This window comes from Hemitrygon akajei, chromosome 30 (genome assembly GCF_048418815.1).
Source record: "Hemitrygon akajei chromosome 30, sHemAka1.3, whole genome shotgun sequence".
NCBI classification, from domain to species: Eukaryota; Metazoa; Chordata; class Chondrichthyes; order Myliobatiformes; family Dasyatidae; genus Hemitrygon; species Hemitrygon akajei.
Window position 1 is genome coordinate 37,208,315 of NC_133153.1, and position 20,968 is coordinate 37,229,282.

The 20,968-nt window shown below is 38.8% G+C and overlaps 1 protein-coding gene across 6 annotated transcripts in view; it reads right to left on the reverse strand.

The window, feature by feature from the left end:
• Positions 1–20,968, reverse strand: part of pias1b (protein inhibitor of activated STAT, 1b) — a 201,469-nt gene that overhangs the window by 25,733 nt on the left and 154,768 nt on the right. For all 6 annotated transcript variants that reach the window (XM_073032623.1, XM_073032626.1, XM_073032628.1 and 3 more), the window contains 3 exons: positions 18,868–18,973; positions 10,446–10,519; positions 5,573–5,733 (listed from right to left, as the gene is read on the reverse strand). In XM_073032623.1, the coding sequence (XP_072888724.1) occupies positions 5,573–5,733; positions 10,446–10,519; positions 18,868–18,973 (341 nt within the window). The remainder of the gene's footprint in view (positions 1–5,572; positions 5,734–10,445; positions 10,520–18,867; positions 18,974–20,968) is intronic.

Sequence of the window (20,968 nt, forward strand, 5' to 3'; positions counted from 1 at the left end):
TCTGCCATTAACCGAGTGATCCGTGGATCCCATGTTGAGAACCTGCTTGCAGATAAGAGGCATAGTGAATTTTTGAAGATAGTAAAAGACTTAAAATTGATAAGTAAATTGTAGCAATCAAGTTTATTGTTCAGATATGAGAAGTTTAATATTTTAAGAATAAGAGCAAAAGGAACCATAAGGCAAACTTCTAAAAGGAATACAAAAATAGAAATCTGAGGATTAATGAGAACAGTTTGTTGAAAGTGGCACATTTGGTTGAGAAAGTTGTTATTAAGACATTGGAAATTCTGGATTTTATTAATAGATGAACAGAGTGCAAGAGCAAGAAATCTTGAGTAAACATAAAAGACTGACCTGGCCATAACTGGAATATTGTGAGACGATACATAGGAATACATTGGGAACATATGAAAAGGTAAAATGATTCTTTGGATGAGGGACTTTAACCTACCTGCAAAGATTGTTGGAGATGTGTTTTTCTTCACTGGAAGACAAAACTGCAAGACAATCTAAGAGGCTGTACAATCATGAAGTGCCAATGAAATAAACTGTTCCCATTGTAAGTTTTAACTGGAGGCACTAAAATGACAATACTCAGTTAAATAAAAAGACTATACAGTGAGCAAACTGGGTTTGGAATGCATTGTTAGGGTAATAGTGAATGAGGTTCAACTAAAAGGGTGTTTTAATGTATGTGTGGTAAATCTGAATCTGAGCTCATCACAGATCAGGAAATGGGAGAGAGGTGTTGAAAATAGTCCAAGTGAATTTGAGGCCAAGATGGATGCTAGCAATGAAGTTGATGAAATTAATGGGTTCTGCATAGGTGTGGAGGGCAGTGTGGGGGTGGGGGGGGGGGGGGGGAGACACCAATGCAACTCTTGACACAGCAAGATATGGGGAATGGTGCCAGGGCAGGATTGAAACAAAGACTGTTCCACACAGCTTTAAAAAAAAGAGTGAAGTAGCTAGGATCCAGGCAAGTGTCCATGGCTACAGCTTTCAGTTGTACAAAGGTGGGAGGAATCAAAAGAGAAGCTGTTCAGGATAAACACAAGGTCAGTGAAGTGGAGGAGAGTATTTCTTTTTCAACAGAAGGTGCTGTGTAAGTACCTGAAGGAAAAAATTTACAGAGGTATTGTGAGAGAATCGTGGAGTAGCAAAGGTTGAGCTTATTTTTGGAGGCAGCACATTTCATTTGTGCTGTAATCATCCTGTGATTCTGAAGGGTTACAATAATCTGGAACTACACCTCCAATGAGTTGGGGATTCTGGGATAATTAAGATTTTTCAAGACAAAGATCAACAGATTTTTGCAAATCAAGAAAGATGGAGCAAAGTAAATAAACGAATAAAACAGGAAACACCTAAATCAAATATCAAAATACAAAACGGTACAGTAGCACGATGCTATTACAGTGCCAACATCACAGGTTCAATTCCCCCACTGTCTGTACATTCTCTCCCTGCGACTGCATGTGTTTCCTCCAGTGCTGCGGTTTCCTCCCACATTCCAAAGACATGTGGGTTGTTAGGTTAATTGGTCACATAGGTACATTTGGGCAGCACAGACTTTTACTGTGCTGTATCTCTAAATAGAATAAAATGTTAAAAACTCTCCTTCGATCCCAGAGTTTGAGAATTTTCATGATTCATAACTGAATTCGGAGATCTCACAGGCTTCATGCATCTTCTATTCTCTAGAAGCATTCTAGTTAGGTGCACCGTTGCAGAGAAAAAAATAATTTTCTAAAATAGTTGAATATTTTCAGTGAAAATTTATCATTTGTTCAAAATAAGGAATGTTTAAGTTATAGAATCTAGTAACTCACAATATAGTATCCACTAAAATAGATAGATAGATAGATACTTTATTCATCCCTATGGGGAAATTCAACAAATGACAGACTCACTTTAGAAATAATTTATACTCAAGTGTTTCATATTCAATTTAAACTTCCTTTGTCCAGAGAAACAGTTGGCCACTAACCCTGTCTCAGCTCTGTGTTGAAACCTGGTCAACAATCCAATAATCAGAGCCACCCTTCTTAGTAATGACAAGGCATTAGTGGTCACCTAGTATTCCTGAACTGGAGACTATTAGAAAGCCATTATAAACTTCACAGAATATGCTGACACTGATGTAAGTGATACAAATCCCAAAGAAACACTTTCTGCTAGTTTGTCCACAGTCTGGTAATGGATTCCACTCCTCGCACAGGTGATGTGCTTACAGGTGAATTTAAGAGCGTGATATACAACAACAATTTTCTTCAACCTACTGGACAACAATCTCAAAAACTGACAATTAGTCAAGGTGGGAATGGCTCTCCCAAATCATAACCAGCTTGAGAAGTGAAGCAAACCCCAAGGCATTCTCTAATATCCAACAACTAAAAAACTAAACCAGAAATGACAAAGCAGCAAACTGAATGGTATTAGTGCTGTATACTAATTACCAAACTAGGGGTAAAACTTAATTTTTCAGATTTTTGTTGTGTTGCATATAATTATCATCATGCCATGCAATGTAGATGTGAAAGCCGAGGGGCAGAGGTCATCCAAACTATACACAAATCAGAAAAACATTGTACTGAGATTTGACTGATCTCACAGAATTTAAAGTGCTTTGGCTGCAGGCAGTTAATTTGGATAATGCAGACCACATGAGTGGTGTGGAAATCTAATGTTTTAGTTATATAATGTTTCATTTATACATTTACAACAAGCACCACTAAGACCTCTTTCCCACGAAGCTTTCTTTTATCCAAACTATACCCATTTCCAAAACTAACACAGTCTCCTCAAAAAAATCACCCTTTCTGAATTTGGATTTTCTTTTTAAACAAATCACCCTTCACTGCACCTTTGGTCTTGGTACTATGAAGGCAGAAGGAAATGTCTGTGATTTACTGCAAGCTTGCACCTATGACCTTTATTGAACCCACCTCCAACCAGTAAACCATGTACATTTTACAGCATTGTAACCTTACCACAGCATAATGCTAGAAACCATCTTCTCTTTTCCACGTTATCCTCCAATTAGATGAGCAGACCACGAGCTATTCAGCCTGTTGTACCAAGTCAGAAACAGCACTTTGCTAAAATATCAGATCTACCAGACAAGTAGCTTTTCTAATCTATTGATCCTTACTTCAGTCATTTTACTTTTCAGTTTACATTCCACATAGTCTTTTCCCTTCCCTAATTTTCTTCTTTCTTCAAGGTTCATTCTGGTCACCCCTTCCTTGAAAGGGAGCACAAACACTAGGGAGGCAGAGAAACCCAAAATGCCACATCAAAGAGCACCATTCGTCTCAGCCACATGGCAATTGAAATGCTCCCACACACATTGTCTTTTTTCCCAGCGCAGTTGGAATTTTCTTTTATACAATGTTAATATAATTTTAAATTATGAAAAACATAATTTAAAAATCTATGTTAATATAATTGTGAAATAAATTGTGTTAACTAATGTAATTCATAAATTTTCTAATCCATAAGCATCACAACCTTTACTTTGAAACGTTTTAGAGCTTCAACATATTTATATTTTGTTTCAAGTTACAACACTGTTACAAATTGTAACCGTAGACACAGAATGTAAGTCGGTACTCATTGTTAATAAACTGTCTGCCTGCTGAATGCCGACACCATCTAGTTAAAACATTTTACTTTTGCTATTGTGCCTGTCAGTTGTTTTGACTGTCTGATATTGTTTTCTTGTGTTGTGAGTTGCGGTCTGTGTTTGCTTGACGTGCATATTACAAAATAAAAAGTGCCACGCAGTTTTCAGGTCACGAAAAAATTTCCTGCTCAGAGCAATGGTTGCTACATGCAGCTGTTTAAAAAAAAGAGGGAACATTGCCAAAGAGCTTCAAGCATTTGCCATTGTAACTTTCACCCAAGTCAGGTGACTAGACACAGCAAATGCCAGCATCTTAATCATGCTGCTTATTAAACAAAACCCAATGCAAGTCTCTGAGCGAACTTTGAATCAAAGAATCACACCCACCACCATACGTGCAGAATAAGGGCAATAGGAAAATATGTTGCCAAATAAATTATCTTTAAAAAATGAGATGTCAGTTGGTTTTAAACAAGAGTAAATTAAGCTCGAAACACTTATGATAAAAAGCTTGAGGCAGTGATGAAGGAGAGAAAAAGTGGGAATGCACAGAAGGTTTTAAAAAGAGCTCATGAGAAAATGGTATTTAACTAGATAATTAGAATGGAATAGATGAACAATCATCACACAACCTGATAAACTGCTTAAAACTTCCAAATCAGTTAAAAAAATTTCCTTTAAATCTCTTCTTTCCCAATGCAGGTTTTCAACCAATTTCTAATTGGGTTCTCTCTAAGGAGATGCAATACTTGCTTGAGACAGCGTAAAACAAACACAGGAACTGTAGACTGTATTATAGCCAAGTCTGACTGTTTCAATGTCAGAAAAGCTGCTTTCCAATAGGTCATTATTGGCATGGGGATTCTAAATAACCTTTCTCTTCTGACTGAGGAGCAGAAGGTATTTGTCATTTTACAAGGGATACATGCTGGTTAAAATCAACTAAAAACATTAGAACAATCAAAGTTTCTGGCTTTACTTTTCAGTACATTTACCACTCAGCTATTAAGTAGCCTCCCTGTTCGTTCTCATTGCTAACATCACCACAAAGTATAATTTATTGGTCACTCGAATTAGTTAGCAAAAACAACAGATTTCTTCCTATAATGAATATTGTTGCCCTTTCAGGCCATTTTTTAGAAAACAGGTCAGGTGCCTGATGAATCAACGTACAATATACAATATTCAACAAAGAAAATTTAGAAATGTAGGAAAGATGCAAACTGCACTACATAAAACATTTTTGATCATCACCTGGCAATGTAAACACAACTCCATTGCCAGAAAAATATATGAACACATTTAAACATCGTATGGCTGATCTGGAGTGCGGGGTATCTGAAAATGCATTATACTTAATTAAAAATAGCAACTCAAGCGCAGAAGATCTGAATACAAAAGCATTGGAAATGCTGCAAATCAAGTTTTCCTGACCTGCTGAGTTCCTCCAGTATTTTGCAGGAGTTTCCCAAATTTTGCTTTGCTTCTAATGTAACATCTACAAGACTTTTTCAGAATTCATGGATATCATTTAATGCAGTTCCCCATCTTCCATCTTCCAATCTTTTTTTCAAGTCAAGTCAAGTCACTTTTATTGTTATTTCGACCATAACTGCTGGTACAGTGCATAGTAAAAATGAGACAATGTTTTTCAGGACCATGGTGTTACACGACAGTACAAAAAACTAGACTGAACTACGTAATAATAAAAGAAAATGCCATGGATCCAAACTGTGGACCCCAGGTTGGGAATTCCTGACCTAGATCATAATTTGCCCCACTCCAAGGTGTCTTAGGTGTTCAATGTTTTCACGAAATGGTGTTTTCAGTAAAAATACTGCTCAAAGATAACACCATGGTCAAAAGCACATTTAAACCCAAAGAAGAGAGTGGTTAGGCAAGGTATTTTTTAAAACATCAGTTCCAGTATCAATTGCTCACCCATCAATAATTAGATGCTCATAAGGACCCTTCTTATCACACACTGGACAAACCCACGTCGGTTTCTTCTCGTTCATCTGAATGTAAAGTGTTGCGTCAAAGCACTGGAGATGTGAGCAAGTTATAGCGCGACATGGGATCGTCAAACGCATTTTGCCCAGCTGGAAAAAGAAGCATACGGTCTCTTGGTCAAATTATCCAGAATACCTTCAAACATCACCTCACTTTCAAGAAAAGATATCTTCAACTTCACAAATGCCAGTGAAATTAACTTATTTTATGTGAGAATTAACATTAAATGAGCAAAAATCAACTTAAAGCTGCAACTTTGCTAAGTGCAACAAAACTCACTGACCCAGTATTTATACATCCAGAACTCTCATGGAACTGGGAAAATTACTGGAAGTATTATGAATTGGGTTTTTTTCCCCCCAAAATCATAAATTTGAATTTGGCATGCCAGGTTTCAATGTGTCAACTACTTATAAGCACACAACATTGCAGTCTGTTCTCAATCATTATAGCCTTCAACACAATTTGTTCTCGATTCTTTGTGTGTATCCCACAAGAGGACCACAACCTCGTAGAGTTTGGAGGCTTACATGCCTCAATGACCCAGAGAGCTATGTTGACTAGAGTCAGGGCCTTGTGTTTTGTCTCTTGGTAGACTCAGCCATGCCAAGCAGCTCAAAGGGTAGAGGTCAGGCTAAGAGCACTCTACTGGTCCTCGTTTTGAGGGTTCAGCTCAGGGCTAACCCTTACTGGTCAAAAAAAATTGGTATGGAAACAGCAATTAAGAATCCTTCTTCAACTGTGTGTGACAGTATGGACAAACAGATATAGAAGACCTTCATTGCTGCCCCAAACGCCAGCGGCATAATAGCCAGTAAGTTGGCTTTGTTTGTATACATATGACAGTCAGTTCCAAGTGTCTCAAACTGTACTGTATGCTGCTCATTCACTATATTGGATAAGTTTTATTTCAAGGGCTATGCAAAATAAGTGCAAAAAGGCATTTTTAGTTCATTAATGATTATAAGTAATGGCAATGCAGTTGTAGGTATAGCAGATTAGTAGTGCTATCCTCTAAAGATCTGATACTTCTAGTGATGGTGAGTATAATCATTCAGTTGATTTATTTTTGCTATATTTTACATTAATATTGTTTAGCCTTAAAATACAGAATACCAGTGTAAGGACTGTTATTTAAAAGTGTAAGGAGATGATATATAGTTTGGCAATTTCTTTCAATGTTTATGCATAGAATACTAGAATGTGATATGATTTTTTTTTGACTCTCAGGCAAATGGCAGATTCATGCAACTGGCAACTCGCATTCCTCATGGGCACTGGAATGGCTGAGAGTATACTGCACTTCTGAAGGCAAGAGGCTTTTCAAATGTCATCTGAATATACTCAAAATTTATCAGCTTATCTCATATACCGTCTGGGTAGTCTCCAGCCCCTTGGTATGAACATCAAATTCTCCAACTTCCGGTAATTCCCTCCCTCTCCCTTCCCCCATCCCACCTTCACTCTGTCTCCTCTTCTAGCTGCCTATCACCTCTCATGACTCTGCCTTCTTCTACTACCCACAGTGCTTTCCCCTTAGATTCCTTCTTCACCTCTCCTGCCTATCCCCTTGATCTTTCCTCTGATTGGTTTTCCACCCTGCCCCCACCTTCTTTATAGGGCACCTGCTCCCTCCTTCTTTAGTCCTGACGAAGAGTCTCAACCCAAAACGTTGACTGCTTCTTTCAACGGATGCTGCCCGACCTGCTGAGTTCATCCAGCATTTTTGTACGTCTTATCAGCTCATCTTTTGGGTGCTATCTCATCTGCTGTGCATTCACATTTTTATTTGCATTGCGATTCAGAAGCTCAAAGCCAACCAGTTTCCAAGTAAAATAATAAGCAAATGGGAGCACCTTAGCCAATTAACATTAGATGAATAAATCTGACATGCCATTGCAGACGCCCAACATGTGCACTAACATTAATGTTAAGGTCTTAAAGATGTGGTGTTATCAATATCATAGAGTTATAGAAAGGAAGGATATTTGGCCCATAATGCCTGTGCTAGTTATGAGTTACATTATTCACAGCAACCCAGTTCACAGCCAATTTCCTTGTAGGCAATAGATCATCAAGTGCTCTTTCAAGTATTTGACGTATTGTGAGCAATTTGGGGTCCTATATTCAAAGAAGAATGTGCTGGTATTGAAGAGGGTCCAGAGAAGGTTTACTAGAATGATCTGGAAATAAAAAGGTTAATATATGAGGATCATTTGATAACTCTGCATCTGCATCTGCACTCATTGGAGTTTAGAAGAATGAGGGGAAAGGCCTAGATAGAGTGGACATGGAGAAAATATTTCCAATAGTGGGAGGGTCTGAGATCAGAGAGCACAGCCTCTGAATACAAAGGACTTTTTTTAAGAACAGAGATGAGAAGGAAATTCTTTCCTGAGAGTAGTTATTTCCAGAGAGGAATTCATTGCCCCAGAAAACAGTAGACACCGTCATTGGGTATACTTAAACCAAAGATTTATAGGTTATTGATTGGTTAGGTTGCAAAGGTTACGGGAGAAGGCAGGAGAATGGAGTTAAGAAGGAAAACTTTCAGTCAGCAAATGTCAGAGTATTGCTCTTTGAGTTAAATTATCTTTGCTCTGATGTCCTCTCCATCATTAACTTATAACTATGCCTTTCCACCACCATTCTCACCTCTAACCACTCCACACCTAATCAATCCTTATATTGTAACTATGCTTCTCCTGCCTCTACCCCCTCCAACCTCATTGGCAGCTCGGATTAAATTCAAATTTAATTGTCATTCAACCATGTACATGGATACAGTCAAACAGAAGTGCTCCTCTAGGGCCAAGGTGCAAAGTACAGCTACAAAACAAAAATTAAAAAAATAATATAGCCCAAGTCTCTGCGTGTCATTGCCTGTTGACTGATAGTGCCTGGGATGTTGTCTTGGAGCCGTATTTCTGCAGTACAAGTCAGTAGCAGTTTTTCATCTTCCCCAAGTACAGCTACAGACGAACGCAATCCAACTTGTCTTCCACTGAGCGAACAATGAAGGTCAGCACTGACGGGAAGGGCCAGTCTGCAACCCAACATGGAACCCAGAACGCAGCCAGCTCTGGTGTCTCCTTTCCCAGCAACCACAACAGGCAACCCGAGGCATGAGGGCCTTGTCTACGCAACTGAGGCAACACAGCTCCCCGCTGTTGGTCTTGTCAACGAACCAGTGACTTGGGCTGCAGTATTCTACATTACCAACATCCACCAGGTTCCTGCAATCGCAACAAAAACATCCAAGACAATCACTGCACCGTCTGTTGGAACATGCACTGCCTCCACACACCGACACTGATGCTTTCTTCCTTGAGTGGCTGAAGCAGGCCTCAACATGGTGCACAACAATTTTGGCCCGACTGCTATCCAGCAACTCGGTGGTGGGGTAGACCTGAAGTATTTGGTGTTCTTAATATCCAGCAGTGCATTGCGATTGTGTAAAAGACATAAAGGACGAACAATTGCACCTTTGTCTGGACTCAGAGAGGCTGCTGCATCCGAGCGCACTGCCATCGCCATTCAAATTCCAGGAATCTCCCCTCAGCAATCTTAATAAAGAAAACAATCCCAGTATTTTAACTAATAAAATTTCCAAAGTTCAAAGTAAATTTATTATCGAAGTACTAACCAAAGAACTAATCTTTGTAAGTCTCTAAGTCCTCGCTAGAAAATTCTTCCCCTAATGCAGGTAGTTGAGTCGCATGCAGCTGAGGTTGAATTATATACAGCTAAGGTTAAATTGTAGCACAGTGCTGTATTCTTGTATTCTACATTTCAGCTTGTACAGAAAAATATCCCAAATGGCTTATTTATGCAGACACATATTCTGTACTGCTCAACGCTCCTAGTGCTCTGACAATTATTGACAACTCCCTTTACTTATTTTCCTTTCCCCAATATAATTTTTAATTTCTGTAGTGGTGAATTCCGGCTCCCAATCATTACACGGTGTTACCTGTTGGGAGGTGCATATTAGTGGACGTCAAAGGTGAGCACAGGACTAAGTGTGACCACACCACCACATGAAGACTGGACTCTTGAGCTGGCTATGGGCCATCCACCTCAGCTGGGAGAACATTTGAAGAAAATGTTTTCAGGGCAAATCAGGGGAACCATGAATATGATTTAAATGAGGTGTTAGACATGTATAGCTGATTGAACAAAAACAAAGACATTTTTATAAGTCATTTGGAAGAATTTGTGCGTAAGTACATTGAAAATTTGTTTCAGCTATTACTGTCACCAAACTAGGATGTGCATCTTTTGTACTTCTATTGCACCCGATACTTACACAAACTGAGCTCACAGTCTAGGCTCGCATAATCATAAACACAAGAGATTCTGCAGATGTTGGAAATCCAGATTAACACATACAAGCTGCTGGAGAAATCCAAAAGGTCAAGTAAATTCTATGTAGAGGAACAAACAGTCAAAAATTGGGTCAAGACCCCTCATTAGATACTGATGAAGAGTCTCAGCCTCAAACGTTGACTGTTTTCCTTCTCTATAGATGCTGCTTGACCCCCGAGTTCCTTCAGTATTTTATGTGTTAGGCCAGCATTTTGTTTTATAAAAGCTTGACAACTTTACAGAATGTTAAGCACAAAGTCAGTATTCATGTTGCACCATAAGCAAGTTACTAAATCTATGAATAACATTTACTTTATATCTGGTAATCAATAACATTGAATATAAGTGTTTCAGACAACAAACAGTTAATAAACACTGCAAGAGGAAGAGAAGGTAATTTAATCATTAATAATTCAGATATGGTTGTACTCACAGGACACAAAAGAGACACCCGCAAACTGGTTGTGGCGATTTCACTGTCAGGATCAGCTGTTAATTTTTCTTTGACTGCATGTGGAAGAGAAGAATTTTTTTCCCCAATTACTTAAGAAATCTGACTTGAGATATTATTTTAATACAAAACAGACACTGTACGAGTTACAACCTCCCCCCTCTCCTCAGATTCATAGATACCCTCAGTACCCTCTCAAAAGCTGTTTCTCACGTACACATTATGCTAGTACACTGCAGCTGTAAGCTTACCACCATCTGGGGTAATCACAGCCAATCCCCGTTCTATCCTTATCTGACATCCACATATATAAAATTTACAGCTGGAGCTATTGTACAGTAATTATAGTCATGCCCATGATTTTATTTGCACCTCCTCAGCTGTAACATCAGCACTACCATCCTGTCTGACCACATAACAATGAAACTTTCTGATCTGGCATCATTTTGTGCTCTGCAGTACAGAAGCTTCCAGTGACAGAAGCAAGCTTTATCTTAATACAATCACAAACACCCATTATACAGCTTACAGGAACAACAACTGACTTTACTGTTTTACTTCACGACACTCTGAAAGTGTGAACATAAATATTTACTTAATGTCTGAATCTAGTCTACATTTCCTCTTTTGTCCCTTCCTGTTAAAAACTGAGGCACCACTAAACCACTGTGCATGATCTGCCTACATAGTATAAACCCTGTGGGGCTGAGAGGAAATGGGAAGTTTCTGGCTAGGAGTGACCTAAGAGGCGGGCAATTCTCCTTCCAACAGATCATTTCTACATATTACAGCTCTTGGAACAAGAATCACACTCTGCTCACACCCTCCCTTTTGCCTTAACAGACATTAAAAAATTACAGCTTACTCTGTGTAAAATGAACCAAATTCTATAAGAGACAGAGGGAACAATAAAAGCAGCAATTCCAAAGAACAGTTGACTATGCACTTGAAAACCATTGTCCAAATACCTTCACACCCAGCATTCTAAACAGAACCGTCAAGATCATGTTTTTTATTCCCCCAAAGTAAATTTATTATCAAAGTACAAATAGTGTATGTCACCATATACTACTGAGATTCATCTTCTTGTTGGAATTTATGGGAAAATAAAGATATATAATAGAATTTGTGAAAAACTATATATAAATACTGACAAACAACCAATGTGCAAAAGAAGGCATTGTATTTAAAATTTACACATACAGATTTAGATATAAATAAATAATACTGAGAGTGAGAGTTGTAGAATCCTTGAAAGTGAGTCAGTAGGTTGTGGAATCAATTCAGAGTTGAGCTGAGTGAAGTCATCCACGTCAGTTCTTGAGCCTGATGGTTGAACGGTAATAAGTGCTTCTGAACCTGGTGGTATGTCTTTCTTACCTGATGGTAGGAGCGAGGAGAGAGAGCATAGCCTGTGTGGTGGGGATCCTTCATGATGGATGTTGCTTTCTTGCAGCAGTGCTCCATGTAAATGTATTCAATAGAAGAGAGGACTTTGCCTGTAATGGACTAGGCTGTATCCAACATTCTCTGTAGACATCTTTGTTCCTGGGCATTGGTGTTTCCATATCAGGCTGTGATGCAACCAGTTAGGATACTCTCCACTGTGCATCTAAAGTTTTAGGTGGCTAATGAATCTACACAAACTTCTAAGAGAGTAGATGTGATGGCACCTGCACCCTGGTCCCAGAACAGATCCTCTGATATAATGCCGAGGAATTTGAAGTTACTGACGCTCTCCACCTCCAATCCCTTAATGAGGACTGCCTCATTATTTATCAAATATATCACAGTTGTACATGATTCTTATACTCTGAGAGAAATGAAAGGACAGAACAGAACAGGAAAAGAGTAAGGAAAAGGGAGAAGCAAAGATCAGCCAGTTCACCCTCTAAACAAATTTGGCCCAAGACAGAAACATTTCATTTGTTGGGCTCAAATTCTATTTTGGAACTGTGGTGGCAGCAGTAACATCCACTGTGCTCCTAGATCTTATTTATTGGTCAAAGCCACATTTGGCAAGGGCTTTAATTAACTAAAAGCGGCAGCACTGGGACTTTCACCTTTGGAACCTATCCAGAAGTACAGGTCTTTTGAAAGGTTGTGCCGAAAAATAAAATCACCATTGATAGCAACAAACAGCAGACTAATTACGTGTTATATCAGCTTTCATTTACTATAATAAGCAGGAGGATGAGAAATTACAGCTGGACACAGACTACTTGATGTTGTCAGGGCGCTCTAAGTTTCTTTTGCACTGTGCCATGACTCCTGCTGGCAAGATTGGTTCTGAATTCCTAAAGCAAGCTTGTTGGTATCTGCTAAGACCATTAAGTTCATCAGCGTTTTTTGCAGGCCACATGGCCACAAAAGGCACCAATGGCACAAGCTGTTGTCTCAGAGAAAGTAGCAATAAAATATGGAATAGTTCATAATCTGCATATTCCATAAATAAATGAAAAAAATGTGCAAATAACCAGTGAGAGTGAAAAGACCTTACAAAATGAATTTGGGAAGATTTAAAATACAATAAAAGTCAAAAATTTAAGGAAAAAACTTAAAAGATCACAAGCACCTCCTTCCCACATCAAAGGTCCTACACGAGGCACTGCATCAAGAAGGCAACTTCTATCAAAGATGCCCATGCGATCTTCTCACAGCTGTGGCAGATGGTATAGAAGTCTGATGTCCCACACCACCAGGTTCAAGAATAGCTACTTCCATTCAACCATTTAGTTCTTGAAACAACCTGCAAAATCCTAATTGCTATTTCAATAATAGCAACAACCTAATAATCTTACACGACAGAGATTTTATTTTGTATTAGTTTTGTTCTTTCTTAGATTATTTTGTATAATTTATGTTTTTCTTGCTAATGATGTCTAACACTATGAGCCTATGGTATTACTCCCAAGTTTTTCATTGTACACACGTGCATATGACAAGTCTGACTTTTGAGGTAAGAATTATACCTCTGATTGAATGTACCACTGCTTTCTAAAACCGAATGGATAAAGACCTTGCTTGATGTTAAAAAGCTCAAGATTTAATGAGTCTTCTCAGAACTTTCTCACCCTATTAGGCATACGAAAATTCATTTAACCTGTTTTTTCTAACAGAAAGAAAGTTAGGGCTTCCATTCTTAATTACAATTCACTAACCCTTACAAGAACCTACAATCAACGGATATCAAAGATCCAATTCAGCTGTGATATAGCTGAGAGTGAACAGCCTGTGACCACTGGCTAACAAGCTTCAAGGATTGCCCCTTGGGCAATTCCTATCATTAACAAATAAAGACCAATCAATGTGCTAGCACATTTAAGAGGAAGACAATTTGAAGCCAAAGAATACCACATTTTGATTCCAGGAAACAGAGAATCAGAGTTTGCATGGCAAGCTGTTTTCATCATTTATACTGAAATTGCTATGATACATTTTGAAAGATGTTTGTCACATAATCAATTGGAAAGGAGGAATAGCTTGCCTTTGCAGAGCAAATTGAACAGCCCAGGGGAAGTTCATTACATGCAGAAACAAATGTCTGTAATCAAAGTAATGAAGTCACCAATTCATAGAATAATGGGGTTAAAAACAAGTTAAGTTTACTTAAAAACATTCATCCTGGAAACTCTGCATAACTTAATCATAGAATCGTAGAACACTACAGCACAGAAACAGGTCCTTTGGCCTATCTAGCCTGTGCTGAACCATTAATCTTGCTAGTCCAATTGACTTGTCCCTAGACCATAATCCTCCATACCCCTCTCACCCACGTACCTAACTAAATTTTTCTTAAATGTTGAAATTGACCCCAAATCCACCATTTGCAGGGGCAGCTAGTTCCCCACTCTTACCACCCTCTAAGTGAAGTAGTCCCCCCCATGTTCTCCTTAAACATTTAACCTTTCACCCTTAACCAATAACCTTTTGTTGTTATCTCACCTAACCTCAGTGGAAAAAGCCAGCTTGCATCTACCCTTTCTATACCTCTGATAATTTTGAATACCTCTATTATATCTCCTCTCAATCTTCCATGTTCTAGAGAATAAAGTCCTAATCTTTCACTATAACTCAGATCCTCAAGTCTGGGCACCTTCTTTGTAAATTTTCTCTGCACCTTTTCTATTATATTTATCTCGTTCCTGTAGGTAGATGATCAAAAATGAATACAATGCTCTAAATTAGGTCTCACCAATGTCTTATACAATTTCTATATAACATCAATGGTACATAGAGCTTAGAAAAATATAGGGCTATGGGTAACCCTAGGTAATTTTTAAAGTAAGTACATGTTTGGCACAGCATTGTGGGCCGAAGGGCCTGGATTGTGCTGTAGGTTTTCTATCCCAACTCCAGTACTCAGTGCATTGACTTATGAAGGCCAATGTGTCAAAAGCTTTCATTATGACCCTATCTATTTGTGATGCAACCTTCAAGGAATTATGGATCTGTATTCCCAGATCCTCCTGCTCTACCGCACTCCTCAGTGCCCCCTCTCTCATCATGTAGGACCTACCAAGTGCAACATCTCACACCTGTCTGCATTAAATTCCATTTGCCATTTTTAAGTGCATTTTTCTAGCTGGTCCAGATCCCACTGCAAGCTTTGATAGTCCTCACCATCAAATTTTTCATATGCAAATTTGCTGATCCAGTTTACCACATTATCATACAGATCGCTGATGTAGATGACAAGCAACAACAGACCCAGCACCGATCCCTGTGGCACAGCACTAATCAAGGCCTCCAGTTGGAGAGGTAACCCTCTACAACAACTCCCTGGCTTCTACCACAAAGCCAATGTCTAATCTAGTTTACTACCTCATCTTGAATGCCATATGACTGAACCTTCTTGACCAACCTCCCATGCAGGACCTTGTCAGATGCCTTGCTAAGGTCCAGGTAGACAACATCCACTGCCTTGCCTTTGTCAACTTTCTAGGTAACTTCCTCAAAAAAAAATCTAAGATTACTTTGACAGGACCTACCACGCACAAAGCCATGTTGACTATCCCTAATCAGTCCCTGAATATCCAAATACTTATATATCCGGTCCCTTAGAACATATTCCCACTTCTGGTGTCAGACTCACCGGGCTATAATTTCCTGAATTATTCTTAGTGCCTTTCTTAAACAACAGAACAACAATCCTCCGGCACCACACCCATGGCTAAGGATGTTTTAGATACGTATCTCTGCTAGGGCCCTTGCAATTTCTGCACTAGCGCCCCACATGGTCTGAGGGAACATATTGTTAGGACCTGGGGATTTATCCACCCTAATTTGTCTCAAAACAGCAAACTCCTCCTCGTCCGTAATCTGTATATGGTCCACAACCTCACTGCTGCATTTCCTCACCTCTACAGACTCTGTGTCCATCTCACAAGTAAAAATATACAAACACTATTTAAGATCTCCTCCATTTCTTTTGGCACCATGGATAGATTATCATTCTGATCTTCCCTTGCAATCCTTTTGCTCTCAACACATCTGTAGAAGCCCTGTGGATTCTCCTTCAACTGGAGCAACCTCATGCCTTCTTTTAACTCTCCTGGTTTCCTTCTCAAGTGTTCTCTGACATTTCTTATACTCCTCAAGTACCTCCTTTGTTCGTACTTGCCTATACTTGCTATGTACCTCCATTTTTATTTAAACTTAACCAGGGTCTCAATATCTTTGTCAACCAAGGTTCCCTACACATATTCTCTTTACCTTTTATTCTGACAAGCACATTCAAACTCTGTACTCTAAAAATTTCCACTTTTGAAGGCCTCCCACTTAATAAGTATACCTTTGCCAGAAAATCCTAGCCCAATGCACATTTGCCAGATCCTTTCTGATACCATCAAAATTGGCCTTTCTCCAATTTGGAATCTCAGCCCGAGAACCAGACCTTTCCTTTCTCATAGTTACCTTGAAACTCATGGCATTATGATCACTAGATGCAAAGTTTTCCCCTACACGAACTTGTCACCTGCCCTATCTCATTCCCTAATAGGAGATCTAATATCCCACTCTCTCTAGTTGGGACTTGTGCTCTGATGAAGGAAGCTTTCCTGAACACATTTGACAAACTCTTTTCCATCCAGCCTCTTTACAGCATGGGAGTTCCAGACAATACTTGGAATGTCAAAATCACCTATTATCACCTTTATGTTTCATGCAACAGTCTGCGATCGCTCTACAAATTTGCTTCTCTAAATCCCGCTGATTGTTGGGTGGTCTATAATACAATCCCATTAACGTGGTCGTACTTTTCTTATTCTCCGTTCTACCCATAAAGCCTCACTTAGATGAGGACTCCAGTCCGTCCTAACCAAGCACTGCCATGACATTTTTCCTGATTAATAATGGTACCCTTCCGGCTCTATGTCTAAAATGACGGAACACTGAGCTGCCAGTCCTGCCCAACCTGCAACCAAGTCTCCCTAATGGTTACATTTCATAATTCCATGTGCTGATCCTAAGCTCATCCGCCTTTCCTACAATACCCCTTGCACTGAAGCATACACAGCTCAAAAAACTTGATGTGCAAAAGACAAACTGCTAATAAACAAAATAACTGAAAACGAGTTGTAAAAGAGTCCTTGAAAATGAATTTGTAGATTGTAGAATCAGTTCTGAGTTGTGGTCATGAGATGATGCGACTTTGTGATGATGAGCTAAGACATTGAAATTAAAAATCCTTCCAAAGTGCAATTAAATCGAATCAAGAGATCCCATTAGCTACAATGATCAATTCTGAGCTAAAACATTCAGTTCTGAGAATTTTTTTTTAAAGTTTAGAATACTGATGAATAAATAAGTACTTGGTCTCCTACACCAGAACAGTTGAGCTACTTTTAATTGTTCATTTTCAACATTAATCCTGCAGTGCTTTTGAGCTCTTCAAATAGCTGAACTATACAGTAAACAGAAATCACTTAGCCTGATCAGTCAATTAGTGGTTACTTGGGCACTTAGCCAAAATTGCTGCAGCTAGATTTTAATGGAACATCAAGTGTAAAGTCAGCACAGTAGTTAAATGCTGAAGAACAAATACAGTTTTGGCACATCACACTTTAAAAAAAAACACAAAACAGCAGCTTTCATAATTCAGCAAATGTTTCAACAAACGCAACCTTTTTAAATTAGCATGCTTCTAAACCAAGTAATGATCATTTCAAATTTTAACTCTTTAAAAAAGTAAACAAGCATGAATTTTCCCAACCTGTCAGACAGCAAGTGTAAGACAAAATTTCAGTTCAAAAGAGGTCCCAGATCCTGCTCTGGTTAATCAATCTCAGCTTAACTCAACTGAATCTACTCTTTAACCTAGTGGCAGAAAAACCAGTCAACTTCCTGTCATTTACCAATTGTTAATGCATTTCTAAATATTGGAAAAGGATGGAACAGAATTGAGCTCAGATGTTAAAAGTACTTGTGAACAGTTTGGCAATGCACATATAAAACCTGGCACACGTAGAATCAATTGAAAAGCTCAAAAGGGAAAAATGAAGCACATTAAAGGCTAAAGTTTTATGCACACAAAAAGCATTGTTCTTTATGGCTCATGATTCAACATTACTTCACTTTTAAGATTACTGGAGAACAGTGCCATTTGACATATCATTTTAAAAACTAAGCTATATGGGGTCTTTCTGCTGGCTGGTCTTCATGAAACATCATAAAGTGGTTTAAATAATGTGGCAGAGCATCACAAGGTTCACAATCGCATAAGGCTTAGATCACTACTGATACGTCAGCAAGAAAACCTGGCTGTAGTGTTTGCCTGGGGTTTGTGGTCTTTGTTTATGGAAAAGTAAAACCCAGTAGGGTTCTCAAAGGTATGAACCATGAACCGTGCTTAATAATGTGCATGACTATGGCAGAACAGAACAGAACCTATTTCAGCAGGGCTAACCATCCCTTTACTATCAAATAGCTTACTGATATGCACTATTCAAGTCATGGAGGAAAACCAATGACAGTTGCGACTACTGTAACCTATAAAGGCACCTTCCATTACACTTTCAGAATTGGAACTGAAAGAAATTGGCAACACTTGCAGGCTGCCTAGGCACACCCATAGGTTGCGTTAGTTGTTAACGCAAACGACAGAATTCATTATGTTTCAATGTACATGTGATAAATAAATTAACCTGAATCTGAGACTGTATCACTAGTGAGGCAAGAGAAAAGATGACAGATCCCGTTGACATGGCAACAATGAACACACTTTCAGTATATCATGAACTAACAGTGTATTTATGGCTGGAATTAGATTAAACTCTTATGACTGGCTAAAATCAATACTAACCAGAAAGGATACAGATTTGATCAGTAGCACTGATTTTTAATCATATAAAGGCACTGTCTGATTACTTATGCAAATTTTTAACTTGTTAATCTTTGCACTTACTTAATGCTCTGGAATGGTCCGGGTTTCTTATTCCTTTTGCTCGTAGTCTTTGAAGCAACACAGCAGAAGACAACTGTTTTACAAGGTAAACTGCCATGGAGTAGCTCTGATAGAAGGAAATGCGCACAGTCATCAACTACAACCACAAATTAATGGAATCATATTTAATGAATATAGTTCCAATCTCTAGTAGTCGTCTTTTTTTGCACCAATTAAAACTTAGGATTTGCACCTGTTCTCTGCAGTACATGTACATTAAAAATTCTAAATGCCCTCAAAACTTGTGCTGCATTGAAACACACAATACAAAGATGGACAAAATATGCCTGAATTTAAAGGCTCAAGATTCAAAGTAAATTTATTATCAAAGAATGTATATTTTGATACCGAGATTCATTTTAGAGTTATAGAAACAGGCCCTTCAGCCTATCCAGTCTGTGCCACCCCATTTAAGCTACCTAGTCCCATCGACCTGCAGCTGGATTGTAGCCCTCCATACCCCTCCCCTCTATGTACCTATCCAAATTTCTCTTAAATGTTGAAATCAAAATTGTATCCACCACTTGCGCTGGTAGCTCATTCCACAGTCTCACCACCTGCTGAATAAAGAAGTTTCCTCCCATGATCCCCTTAAACATTTCACCTTTCACTCTTAACCCTGACATCTTGTTGTAGTTTCACCCAACCTCAATGGAGAAAGATTGCGGGCATTGACCCTATCTATACCTCTCATAATTTTGATTACTTCCATCACATCTCCCCTCAGTCTTCTAATTCTAGGGAAGAAAGATCTAACCCATTCAATCTTTCTTGCAGGCTTTCATAGTAGAACAGAGAAATACACACAGACTGACAAACAACCAATGCACAAATTTTATATCAGTTGTCAATCAGAGGACGACAAAATGGGTTTGTCATTCCTGACCTAGTGGGGTGGGATGTGGTGAGGAAATAGTTGTCATGTTTTCTACTTCAAAATGTTACCCTGACAGACAGCAGGAGAGAAAAGGATTGGGCTTGATTGCAATACCTACATTCAAAATGCTTGCCAGCATTCCAAATTCAAGAAACAGTCAACTATAACTAGTATGGTATTGAACTCCATAGGATTATCTTTACTTCAGGAAGGAGAAAGCTTGAAATAACATTTCTAGTGATGTATAATGGGGGAAAAACTTATATTGAGAAGACAAGGATAGAGATCAGCAAACCCCTATACCAAGATCCACTGCAAATGCCAAGACCACTTCAAATTAATATCCCATTTGTTAGTTAAGACCAGTTTAGAATAGTGGTTTGAGAATCTCCTTATGTGACCCCCCCCCCCCCCACCCCACAAAGAGTTCAGATAAGATTCATTATCTGAACTTGTTGCCTGTTATACACTGAAATGCCATTTACAATATAACTAATAGCAAGTCAACAACTTGAGTACACATTTTTGGCACACCACATTCATTGCTTCAGGCCAAACAGAATTAGATACTGTGACTCGCTACTACAAAGACTCGTGCTACATATAGTCTGCAGTTTGCAAAAAATCACGATTCAGAGTAACAAACAACACAGGTTTTATAAACTGCATTTAAACTGAATTGACAACATACATTTCCATTTGAATACAAACAAATCTGTGTGTTTAACCCATTTCATTAGCAAAGGAGGGGTGAAAATGAAAACAAAATTGCTGGAGACAGCACTGGCGGCTCAGTTAGAATAAAGTGCAATAACTGCAGATTTATCAGAAGAGAGTATATCAGTCTACCATTGGGCAATAATATTAGGTTGTTCAGTTGCACACCTAATGTAACACCATGGTCACACAGTTCCGGCAATCTGGTCAATCCCAAAGTCCATGGCCATGTTTCTGGAGAGTGCACATTCCTCTTATGATCATGTGAGTTTCTTCTCACATAACAAAGAATAGTGGTTGGTAGATTAACTGGCGACTGCAAATTCCATCCCCAAAATTAAGTGTGCAGCAGAATCTGCGAGGGAGTGGAGTTTGCCGAGTGTGGGTGGAAGAGAGAAAAGGCTGAGGGCTATGTGGAAATGCAGATAGAATGTAATGAGATCAGTGCAAGTGGTTGCTTGATTGTTG